Source organism: Chrysochloris asiatica, unplaced genomic scaffold (assembly GCF_000296735.1).
Source record: "Chrysochloris asiatica unplaced genomic scaffold, ChrAsi1.0 scaffold00024, whole genome shotgun sequence".
Taxonomy (NCBI): domain Eukaryota; kingdom Metazoa; phylum Chordata; class Mammalia; order Afrosoricida; family Chrysochloridae; genus Chrysochloris; species Chrysochloris asiatica.
Genome location: NW_006408542.1, coordinates 2,964,160 through 2,977,507, shown reverse-complemented (window position 1 = coordinate 2,977,507; position 13,348 = coordinate 2,964,160). Strand labels below are relative to the sequence as shown.

General features: G+C 40.0%; 1 protein-coding gene across 1 annotated transcript in view; it reads right to left on the bottom strand.

The window, feature by feature from the left end:
• The window catches only part of VIT (vitrin), a 207,136-nt gene that overhangs the window by 163,010 nt on the left and 30,778 nt on the right, over positions 1-13,348 (bottom strand). The window contains 1 exon segment of the mRNA XM_006839358.1: positions 4,442-4,511. Within this exon segment, the coding sequence (XP_006839421.1) occupies positions 4,442-4,493 (52 nt within the window). The 5' untranslated portion in view covers positions 4,494-4,511.

The following is a 13,348-nucleotide window of genomic DNA, read 5'->3' as shown; positions in this document are numbered from 1 at the left end:
GACCAAGCAGGATCACTATGCTGAGGTTCAATCCAGTTCCTCAGGGATCTTATTCTCTAGCATGGGTAGCAAATGGGTAGCCACGCCGTGTTCACTTTGAGAATTACTTATATCATAAAATTGAGCATGTAGCTGATCCTTTTGCTTTCTTTGTGTATGATATTCTTGATGTCATCCCACAATTCTTCTGGTCTCTAGTCATTAGTGTGGAATGCTTCACATCTGTTCTTGAGATGGTCTCTAAATTCAGGTGGGATATATTCAAGGCCATATATTTGGCTCTTGTGAACTTGATTTTCTTTACCTTCAGCCTAAGCTTCATATGAGCAGTTGATGGTCTGTTCTTATTTTGGCTGATGATATTGAGCTTCTACATCATCTCTTCCTACATAAATAGTTTATTAGATTCCTGTGTGTTCTATCTTTTAAGGTACATGTGTATAGCTGCTTTTTATGTTGTTTTAAAATGATATTTGTAATGAATAAGTCATTGGTTTTGCAAAATTCTATCATGCTATCTCCAGCATAGTTCCTATTACCAAGGTCATATTTTACAACTACTGATTCTTTTTGCCAATGCATTTTTTATTGCATGTTTGATCAATTTCAGACTGAAAAAGTTGGTGGTGGTTATTGTTAACTGCCTTCAAGTTAGTTCTGACTCATAGCAATCCTGTATGGGGTTTCCAAGGCAGGAGCAGAAACTTTGCTGGAGCAGAAACTCTCATCATTCTCCTTTGGAGCAGTTAGTGGGCTTGAACCACTGACTGTGTGGTTCACAGTGTAATGCTTGTCCTTTAGAGCCACCGCAATTCCAAAAGTTGGTAGAACACTTCAGTTTAATCATCATTAGTGATCGATGCATAAATTTGAGTAATAGTAGTATTACCTGATCCTCCTTGTAAGCGTATGAATATCGTTCTATCCTAGACTACATTGTACTTCATGATTCATCCTAAAATACTTTTTGAAGATGAATGGGACACCATTCTTCTTCCATCTGTTATTCCTGTACAGTAAACCATATGGTTGGCTGATTCAAAATGGCCAATAGCAGTCCATTTCAGTTCACTAATGCTTAGCATATTCATCTTTATCTGTTCCATTGAAGTTTTGATGACTTCCAATTTTTTTTCTAGGTTCATAATTTGTACACTCAATGTCCTGGTTATTAATGGATATTTGCAACTGTTTCTCCTCATTTTGAGTGGTGCCCCAGGAACACATGAAGGTCCTGAAAGCTTTGCTCCATCCATGTCATTAAGGTCAACTCTGCTTTGAGGAGACAGCTTTTCCCCAGTCATATTTTGAGTGCCTTCCAACCTAAGAGACTTATTTTCCAGCACTGCATCAGACAGTGTTCTGTTGCTATTCATAAAGCTTGAGTTGGGTCAAGAGATAGTGCCAGTGAGAAGGCCTGACTGATACTGCTCAGGTTGTAGTATCTTTCACTCATCTTTGACTCCCTGGGTGGTAGAAGCAGTAACTACTAATTGAACGATTGGAGGTTTGAGTCCATCCAGAGGCACCTCAGAAGAAAGGTTTGGTAATCTACTTTTTTTAAAAAAAATCAACCATGAAGAACTCTCTGGAACATAGTTCTGTTCTGGAATACATGACCCCTTGGGTCAGAGTTGACCAGATAACAACAGGTCTATCTCTGACTATGGAGTCCTGGTATGGCGCTGTGGGATAATGCATTTGACAGCAAGATCTGTTTGAACATCAAGATTGGCAGTTGAAACTCAGCAGTGGCTACTTGGCAATCCTACACAGGGTTGCTATGAGTCAGAAATGATTCAAAGGCATTTAACACACACATACACATACATCTCTGACTACAGCAAAGGGTAATTTAGTTAAGGGACAGGAAGGTTAGATTGTTGTTGTTGTTAAGTGCTGTCGAGTCGATTTCGACCCATAGCAACCCTGTATAGGGTTTCCAAGGAGCAGCTGGTGAGTTTGAACTGCTGACTTGCAGTTCAAATGGCTTTGTAGTCTGGCACATTAACCCACAGTGCCACACCAGGACTCCAGGAAGATTATACAGAGCTACTTTAAATATCTGGTATCCACATCACTTGTTAAGGCTGGTGGTTAATAGCTCAACTACATTAATTTACAGGAGAGGAAATGGAGGCCCTTGAAGGGGAGATACAAGCCAGAATTAATAAAATGACCAGAGTCAGGATTAGAACCTGTATCTTCTGAGTCCCAGTCCAGTGCTTCTTCCACATGCCCAGATCTTTCTTTGCTTTCTTGGCTGTGTTACCTCTCTCTCCAAGGGTCCCCCAATTCTGCTGTGTAGACTCCAGACTCACTGTGCACAGACCTTGAACATTCTATCAAAAGGGCTTTGCACATCCCCTGGGAATGGTTTCACCATGACCCACAGGGTCATCCTACCAGACAAGACCATGGCTGCGGGGCCAGGATCAGCAGAAGATTACCCTTGGGCTTAATCTGAAACTATCAGCACATCTCTCTTCTAGTCTACTTGCTGCCTCACAGACTAACTCAAACATTTCCTCTCATGATAATGTAAAACTTTAAAGTGTTAACTTTTCAAAGGTATAAATAAGGCCATGTCTGTTTTTGATATATATATATATATATAATCTGTCCAGTACTTATCCTACAGCACCACACCAAGACTCAATGTTATTGTTGCTGTTAAGTACTGTGGAGTCTGTTCTGACTCATGGGGACCCTATATAGGGTTTCCAAGAAGTGGCTGGTGAGTTTGAACTGCTAACCTTGTGGTTTAAACTAACGTTGAAATCCAGTGCTTACCTACAGCACCACACCAGGACTCCATGTTAGAAATCCTTAAAAAAGAAAATATACTTTTGTGCCATGGAAAAAACTATGTTGAGGTCAGGACTAATATCAAATTTTTAACAAAACTCAAGTGTACATCTTTCCAAATCATTGATGCAACAAGTTTGCAGGAATGAGATACTGCATAACACACCAGGTTTTAGATGGGTCAGGGATTTTAAAGACGGTAAGGAAGACCTCAAAGATCAATTCATGGCAGAGAGATGAGCTTAAGAGCTTACAGTGTCTATTTTTGGGGATTCTGGAGAGATAATCTTGATAGATTTTCTTGAAGGACACAGGACAATCGTGGAGGGTTATTATGAAGAAGTTTTAAGAAAATGGAAATTTGCACTGGTGAGAAAAAAACTAGAAAATTGCACTGAGGAAATTGTTTCCATCACAACCATACACCTGCTCATTCTTTGAGCAAATTATCATTTTTTAAGAGTATTATTTCATTGGAAGGTCTTACTCCATCTACCTTACAAACCTGATCTTTAGACTGTTTTATTTTTTATTCATTAAAGCTTTTATTATAAACTGAATGATAGTTTACATGGGAGAATATTGGTTTTACACTCATCATTTCATTGCAATGGTTACAATCCCCTACATGCTGCATCATCATTTAACAGTATTTGCTTCTATTCCCGCTGATTTTTGTTTGTTTGTTTGTTTTTGATGTACACCAGACTGCTTTTATTTTTGCTTTACAAACTCAAAAAAGCATTTAAAAGGAACAGGATTTTAATCCCTTGAGGGTGCCAAAACTTCTGTTTTGATGAGGTGTAAATTGAAGAGTGCAGCATTCTTCAGGGGAGTGTTGTGTTGTTGCTAAGTGCCGTCGAGTTGGTTCCTACCCATAGCGACCCTGTATAGGGTTTCCAAGGAGCAGCTGGTGATCTTGAACCACCAACCTTGCAGTCCAGCATATTATCCTGCAGTGCCACACAAGGAATATATATGTATGTGTGTGTGTGTATATATATATATTTGTTGTTTTATCTGGAGTCTTGGAGGAGTGCTGTAGGATAAGCACTGAATTGTAAGGTCAGTTTGAAGTTCAGACTCACCAGCCGCTCCTCAGAGACCCTATACAGAATCGCTATGAACCAGAACCAGCTGGAGAGCATTTAACAGCAGCATCAATGTATATATCTATGTTTATAAACTTTTTATTGTGAATTGAGGGAAGGTTTCCGGAGTGGATCATCAGTTTTTTATTCAACAGATCACACCCTTCACATTCACATCAATGATTGCACTCTCTCATTGTAACATCACCTATCCCCCTCCATCCCTGTGTTTCTTGTTTCCATTTCTCCTTCTTTCCCAAACATTTTGATGTTTTTATTTAATAAAGATTTCTTTGATTTTGTAGCAGGGCTATTGGACTCATCCTCATATGTTTGCTTTATATATAAAAAAATACGCATATGGACACCCTGAATTTAATCTACATTTAACATTCTCACTTAAACTACTTTCCAACATGTTGATAGTAAAAAGATACACTGTGTTACTCATGTGTTCTTAGTTTAAAACTTTCCGTGGCTGTTTCTTTGGACCTCAAGAAAATGTTAAAAGAGTATCCAGATACACATATAAAAGTACTTACCAAGGAACATTTCAATAACAGATGCCTTCATAGTGAGAACAACAATCCCCATAAATATCTGAACAGCACCCTGGAGAGGAAGAAACAGTAACATCATCATATTTCAGCCAGAGGTTCTGAGTCAGTTGGGGAGTGTGTGGGGGTGGCCTGCACCATTTTGCATTGCCCTCTGGAGTCTCTGGATTCCAAGCTGTGGCTTTATATAAGCAGCTGGTGGAGATAGCTGTGGCTGGCCTTGCTGGTTCCTGGAGACTCTATTCTTAGTTTAAAAACCTGTTCTAGCCACCAGCTTCCTACTCATTTATCAATGGTTCATACTTGCCAGCAGCTCCTCAGAAACCCTATAAAAGGGTCGCTATGAGTCAGAGCTGACTCGATGGCACTTAACAAAAACAATCTTCAAAATCCTGTAGGGTAAGCACTGGACTGCTAATCACAAGGTTGGCAGTTAAAACTCACCAGCCACTCCTCAGCAAGGTTGCTGACTAAGAACAAACTTCCCAGCATTTAAAAACAACAATAAACCTTCAAATTAATGCAAAATGTAGGTTACGAATCGGGCTGCGAGCCGCAAGGTCAGCAGTTCGAAACTACCAGCGGTTCTGCGAGAGAAAGATGAGGCGTTCTGCTCCCGTAAAGATTTATAGCCTCGGAAACCCTGCACAGGGTCGCTATGAGTCGGAACCGACTCCACAGCAAACAACAACAAAGTACTGAGAAGTAAATAGTTTGAGATTACACAGCAAAACTTCATTCATTATTCATTTAACAAATATTAATTAAATGACTGTAATGTGGCTAGATTGCTAGGTGGTACAAATAGTTTGTGCTTGACTACTAACCTTGGAGTCCTGGTGTGGCGTTGTGGGTTAATGCACTGGATTGCAAAATTGGTTTGAACCACAAGGTCAGCAGTTCAAGCTTACCAGCTGCTCCTCAGAAACCCTATACAGGGTTGTTCTGGGTTGGAACTGACTTGACGGAGTTTAGCAACACCAACTAATCTTAAGGTTTATAGTTCAAATCCACCCAGCAGTGCTGTGGAAGAAAGCCCTGGCGTTCTGTTTCTGTAAAGATTATTGTTGCTGTGTATTTTTGAGCTGATTCTGATTTATAGTGAGTCCATGTGACGGGTAGAATCTACTCCATAGGGGTTTCTAGGCTTTACTCTTTAGGAGAAGGGGTCCTGGAGGTACTGTGTGGGTTAGATGTCAGTCAGTAGTTCGAAATCTTTAGCTGCTCTGTGAGAAACAGATGGGGCTGTCTGCTCCCATAAAGATTCACAGACTTGGAAACTCTATGTAGGGTCACTAAGAATCAATTCATTTGATGACATCGGGTAATATTCATGAAAGTGGATTGCTAGGCCTCTCTTCCGGAGAGCCATTGTTGGGTTTGAACCACCAACCTTTTTTTTTAAGCAACCAAGTGCTTAACCATTGCGCCACGAGGTTTCGTTTCCTTGAAGACTGTAGCCAAGAAGACCCTATGGAGTAGTTCTACTGTAATACGTGGGGCTGTCGTCATCAGAATTCACTTAACAACAATGGATTAGGTTTGGTTTATTATATGACTAAGTATTAGGTTCTAGGATTAGGTAGAAGCTGATAAAAATTGAATTTAAAAAGATTTTTTAGTTTAATAGATGTGAAAAAAAATACATGCACACAAATCACGGTAGCATGAGAGCTGCCAGCCCAATTAGAAGGTACAAGGGGAGTTCATAGAGCTGGGTTCTCTTACTTTGCAGCATATTAGTCTCACCTGGGAATTTAAAAAATCCTGATGCCGAGGCTTCACTCCAGTACAACGGAGTCAGAATCTGTTGAGGTAGGGCCTAAGCAAGGAGATATTTTAAAAATTCCCCCAGGGAATTCCAATGTGAAGCTAAGTTTGAGAACCAGTGGTTCAGAGCAGAGCTTCTTATATTTTAATGTGTTCACAAATCCCCTGGGGATCTTGTTAAACTACAGATTCTAATCTGGTAGGTCTAGGAGGCTGCCAGAGATTGCCCACAGGGTCTGGAATTTTGGAGGAAGGAGAGCTGATGTCAGCTGAGGGACTAAAAGCCTCATAGAAGTGGTAGCAATTGGTTCAAATTTCAAAGATGAATAGAGTTCGAAGCTGCAGAAATCGGGGAGAAGTGAGTGACTCCAAATGAAGGGAGCAGCAACAGACAAAGGCTGGAAAGGGCAGCAGATATAGATAAGAAGGTGCTGTTGATCTGCAAAATTTGTCAATTTTTCTCTCCTTCTCCCTTAAGCCAATGAGGAAATTCACAAAGGTATATTTATACTTATTACCATGAGTGAGCATGTACTGTGTACTCTATATTGTCTCCAATCATCACAAGAAATCGGCATGGTAGGTTTTATGGTTCCATTGGACAGATGAGAAAACTGAGGCTTAAAGAGGTTAAATGTCACATCAATGGTCACTGGCCAATGAGTACGATAGGGTGGAGGTGGGGAGTGAGTGGGAGGGGTATTTCCTGGGTGCTGACAATAGGGAGAAGAATCTTGTACAGAATATGAGAGAAACATGTCTGTAGACAATTTAAAGACTTAACTTGACATTATTATTATTATTTCTATAAGCTAGCAATTCTAAACAATGTTAGTGCTAAAACAGTCCTCACCTTTGGGGAAGCTAGCACTCATAATAAATATCTCATCTTATGCACGTCACTGCTGTGTGGCCTAAAACTGGCATTTATAATCCTACCCTCTGCTCCACCACTTCTCTGTCAGTTTGTTGTGCTGTGGTGGTTTGTGTGTTTCTGTGATGCTGGAAGCTATGCCACGGGTATTATAAATACCAGCAGGGTCACCCATGATGGATTGGTTTTAACTGAGCTTCCCGATGAAGACAGACTAGGAAGAAAGAGAGATGGACTACTTCCAAATATTTAGTTACTGAAAACCTTATAAATAGCAATGGAACACTGTCAGCACTAGAATATTGAATACTGAAACTTGATGAGGAGCACCAAAATATTGTCAGATATAGTGCTGGAAGATGAGCCCCTCAGGTTGGAAGGCACTCAAAATACGGCAAGGGAAGAACTACCTCCTCAGTGTTGACAGTGATGATGTGAATGGAGTAAATCCCTAGGAACCTTCATTTGCTGAAGTGGGCAAATCTCAAAACTGAAGAGAAGCAGCTGTAAACATACATTAACAATCAGAACATGGAATGTACAAAGTATGAATCTAGGAAAATTGGAAATCGTCAAAATGAAATGGAACGCATAAACATCAATATCCTGGGCATTAGAGAGCTGAAATGGACTGGTATTGGACATTTTGAATCTGACAATCACATGGTTTCCTATGCCAGGAATGACAAATTAAAGAGCATTGGCATCACATTCATCTCAAAAAGAATGTATCACCACTGCACCAATAAACAAATTCATATAAATGAAAAAAAATACTCAGCTTGACCAGACTTAATTTTATTTGGATCAATCATCAAACTTTATAGAAGCAAGCAGTCAAGATATCATACGACATATTGCATTATGCAAATCTGCTGCACAAGGCATCTTTGAAGTGTTGAAGAGCAAAGATGTCAGTTTGAGGACTAAGGTGTGCCTGATTCATGCCATGTTCTATTCAGTAATTTCATAAGCATATGAAAGTTTGACAGTAAAGAAGGAAGACCATAGAAGTATTGATGTATTTGAATTATGGTGTTGCAGGAGAATATTAAAAGTACCATGGACTGCCAAAAGAACAAACACATCTGCATTTGAACAAGTATAGCCAGAATGCTACTTGGAAGCCAGGGTGGTCACACTTCATCTTTTATACTTTGGACATATTATCAGGAGGGACCATTCACTGGAGAAGGATAGCGTGTTTGGTAAAGTGGAGGGTCGGAGGAAAAGAGGAAGACCCCCAATAAGCTGGATTGTCTTAGAGGTAGCAGCAATGGGCCCAGGCGTACCAATGATTGTGACGTTGGCTCAGGACCAGGCATTGTTTTGTTCTGTTGTACATAGGGTCACTATGAGTTGGTACCGACTTTGTGGCACCTAACTACAACAACAACTCTCTGCACTGTCCATTGGTATCTCATAAAACTGCTCTGTGACCAAACAAACACCCTTCCCTTGAATTTACCAATTCCTGTGGTGTAAATACTTCCACCACAGCTGATAATGACATCCCTGAAAGGAGATTTTAAAGAAAGGAGTACAATTTACTCTCCAAACTGGTACTAGTTAGGTCCAGAGCAAGTCTGTACCTAATATTTAGATGTAGTTTTGTGCAGTTTATTAACAAAAAGCAATTATTAGATTATGGTTAGGTTAGTAATACAAGCAATTGATGCCATTAACTTAAACAAAACTGCTTAGCACATGCAAAATTTGTTGTAAACAATTAGATTAGGAGGCAATAGTAACCACAAACAGAATCATCACTTTTGCTAAACTCCAGCAACAGTTTCAGTATGTTTAATTTCCCAATTAACCAATTAAGGTAGTTGACTATTTAGTTAAACAAAAGCCATATAATGATCTTTAGGGAGTCCTGGTGTGGTGCTGTAGGATAAGTACTAGACTACAGAGTTGATTTGAACCACAAGGTGGTGGTTCAAATCCACCTGCCGCTCCTCGAAAAGGCGTGCTATGAGTCAGAACCGAGTCAAGGGCACTTAACAACCATCAATGGTCTTTAGTCTCAAAATGGAGTCTTAGTGTGGTACTGTAGGAGAAGCACTGGACTGTTAACCACAAGGTCAGTGGTTCAAATCCACCAGCCACTCTTCAGAAATCCTCTACAGGGTTGTTACGAGCAAAACCAGCTTAACACCACTTTATAGCAGCATCAACAACAGTCTCAAAATAGGAAAAAAAAAAAAAAAATCATATGTACAATCATTTTGCAATTTAAAAATTAAAAACCAGGATTGAATTTTGAAAACTGTGTGATACAAAATCATGTTTATGTGTGTGTGTTTTATTAACTTAAAAAGTTCCAGAATAACTTAGGTTATAAGGCCTAAATATCTAACTTCCCTATGGAATAAATGCTAAACTGCACTACCAGACCCAACTAGCCAGACCCACTAATTGGCATGAGCACTTTAGATTTCATCTATGCATCATCCTTCTCACTGTCAAGCCCCCAATCCAATTCACCAGTCAAGCCTCTTAGCTCTTTAGTCATCATGTACCCAGAATCTGTCTACTCCGCATCCTCTTCACTCTTGCTGCCTTCCTGGTCCAGTCCTCCACTCCCTCAGTTGAATTACTGCAATCAGCCTCCTAACTAGGCAGAATCCTTCCATTCCCTTATCCTACACACTTCACACAGCCGGCAGTAGGTTTCTGGAAAAGGTAAGTTAGACCATGTCTCCCTCTGTTCCAAACTCTAAAATGGCTCCCAGGTTTGCTTAGGATAAAAGCCAAATCTGTATCTAAGTGCCTCTGGGCACCATTGGCCCCTGGGACCTCAATTCCCACTATTCTTGGTCTCACTCATAGAGGTCCAGCTACACTGGCCCCTGACTGTTTTCTAGAATGCTTCTAACACCTCAGGGCCTCTGCACTTAACATGCTTCTTCTGCCTCAATTCCCTTCTCCCTGATAAGCACATTACTTGTCCTTTTTTCTTTCAAGTCTTTGCTTAAATGACACCTATTCAACACACATTCTCTTACCACCCAATTTAAAATTACAAGTCCTCCTCCCACTCACGCCAGTTGGCACACCTTATCTTTCTCCTACTCTATTTTACTCCGTGCCAAGTAAAACTCCATACTTTTTTTGTTTCTTGGCTATTGTTTATGTCCCCTATTAGAATGCAAGTTCTATGATGGCAGGAATTGTTAATATGATTAAAAAAAAAAAACCCACAAAAACACTAGTACATCCTAACTGCTCAGTAAATATGTGTTGAATCAATGAAAGATAGATTAGGGCCAGTCCTTTCTGGGGGTTGGAGGAAGAAACAAAATAAAGGAAAGACAGCTCTGTGAATATACTAAAACCAACAGAATATGCTATTTGAATTCTAGCTCATTAAAAGGATATATTAATAAAGCATTGTTGATAATAACTAAACAAAGAAGTTGGGAAGCAGAAAGATGCTCTCTCAGGTTTGTCCAACAATGTTTAAAGTCAGGATGGGATATGACCTTTTATTTGCCGTGCTGCTGTTATTGTTAAGTGCCGTTGAATTGGTTCTGACTCATAGCCACCTTGAGTAGGATTTCCAGGGAGCTGTTGGTGGGTTTGAGCCACTGATCTTAAGGTTAGCAGTTTAGTGCTTATCCTATAACACCACATCAGGATTCCATAAACTGGAATGAATGGATGAAAACCAACAGGATTCCAGGAAGCATTCTATCGTCTCAACCTCATTTGACCTCCATTTCTTGGGATGGAGTCAATAGCTTGCCATCTGACTGCAGATTTTAAGTTTCTATCAGTCTCTACAGCTACATGAAGATGCCTTCAAACTCAGTTCTAATCCTCGGACTTGGGACTCATAAGATCACAATAATAACAGCACAAGAGAAGAATCAATGCATTTGAATTATGGTGTTGGTTAAGAATATTGAAAGCACCATGGACTTCCAGAAAAACAAACAAATCTGTTTTGGAAAAGTACAATCAGAATGTTCCTTGGAAGTGAGGATGGTAAGACGCATATATAATTTGGTGTTATCAGGAGAGACCAAACTCTATAAAAGGATATCATGTTTGGCAAAGTAGAGAGTCATTTAGAAAGAGGAAGTGTTTTGTTCTCTTGTACACAGGATCTCTGTGAATCGTAGTCCACTAAGAGACACCTGATAACAACAACAATAATGAGTAGAGGTTGGAAGAGATTTCAAGTACCCAATAATGAAAGCCTTGATTGTCTTGAAGAATTTGAAATGACTGTTGTTTTAATTAAGGATATCAAAGGTAATTCTCATGAGGGCTCAGAGGGGAGGAGAGTTTAATGCCAGAGACAGTGCAGATGGTGAAAAACAGTGACAGAAATGGTAGCAGCAGAACCAGGACACTTGTGTGAGATGGCACGGGAGCCTGCCAGTGGAATGAGAGAGATGAATGCCTCTGGAGAGATGGCTTTCTGGAGGATTGCGGTGATCCTGAGCACTTGTCTGTAGAGCTAAAGATCTTTGTGAGTTTTTCAGAGCAGGCTAGAAGCTGGGCTGGCCTCTTCAGTAGTCAAGGAACCAGGAAGCAGATGCTAAAAGGAGACAAGGACTTTTCTTCTACCTTATGAGCCAACAGACAGACAGAGAATGCTTTCCCTTTCAGCTAGTGCACTAAAATTGGACTTCCAGCCATTTAAATGGTAAGAGAATAAATTTCTATATGTTTAAGCTGCCCACTTGTGATATTTCTGTCATAGCAGTACTAGATAACTAAGGCATGTATATAAGAGGATCTGCAGATTGCAATGGTAGTGTTTAAGAAATGCAAAATGGCAGTTTTCTTGAATCTTTTTTTTATCAGAATGCTTGAAGTTTACAGATCAGAGAACAAACTGCTCCTCAGTTAAAGGTGTAAAAGAGCAGAGTGTCCTTTTGTTTGACTAAATGGGCAATGAATGAGATACAGAATTTAAATAAGGAAAACAAAGACCACCTGGAAAAGAAGGAGGAAGAAAGACTTTATGAAGGTCAACAGTAATGACCTGGAAGTGTAAAGTCTATACTGGAATAAAATGTGACAATGTGGACCAAAGCAACTTGCAATTCAAAACATCAAGTTGACTCCCACTCACCTCATAGGACAGAATAGAATGGCCCCATAAAGCTTCCAAGACTATAAATCTTTACAGAAGAAAATGGCCTCAATTTCTTCCCATGGAGCGGTTGGTGAGTGTGTACCACCAATCATTCAGTTAGCAGGCCAATGGCTAATCACTGTACCACTAAAGCTTTTAACTTGCAGTTAAAATGACTAAAATGAAAAAGACTGGCCATATCAAGTGTTAGTGTAGATGTGGAGGAATTGTAATTCTGCTCATGGGAATTGGAAAACAGGTTAGCAATTTCTTGAAAAGTTAAATAATGAAATATATTCATACCATATAATCCAGAAATTCCACTCTTAGGTATTTATCCAAGAGAATTGAAAGAGTACGTCCATACGAAGAATTGTGTATGAATGTTCACAGCGATTTTATTTGTAGTAGTCTCAAACTAGAAACATACCAAATGTCTACCAATGGAAGAATGGATATGCAAATCCTGGTACATACAGACATTGGAATTGTACTCAACAATGAAAAGGAATGAACTATGGATGCCTACAACATGTTTGCATCTCATAATTATGCTGAATGAAAGAAGCCAGACAAAAAAGTGTATATTTTGCTTTATCCCACTTATATAGCACCTTGTTGTTGTTGTTGTTAGGTGCCATCGACTCGTTACTGACCCATAGCGACCTTATGCACAACAGAACGAAACACTGCCCGATCCTGGGCCAACCTCACTACTGTTGCCACGCTTGAGCCCATTGATGCTGCCACTTTGCCAGTCCATCTCGCTGGGGGTCTTCCTCTTTTTCTCTGATCCTCCACTTTACCAAGCATGATATCTTTCTCTAGCAACTGGTCCCTCCTATCACTATGTTTGAAGTATGAGAGACGAAGTTTTGGCCATCTTGGCCTCCAAGGAGCACTCTGGCTGCACGTCTTCCAAAACAGATCTATTGGTTCTTTTGGCAACCCATGGCCCTTTCAGTATTCTCCTCCAACACCATAACTCAAAAGCATCAATTCTTCTATGATCTTCCTTATTCACTGTCCAGCTTTCGCATGCGTATGAGGTTATTGAAAATACCATGACTTGGGTCAGGCACACCTTAGTCCTCAAGCTGACATCTTTGCTCTTCAACACTTTAAAAAGGTCTTATGCAGCAGATTTGCCTAA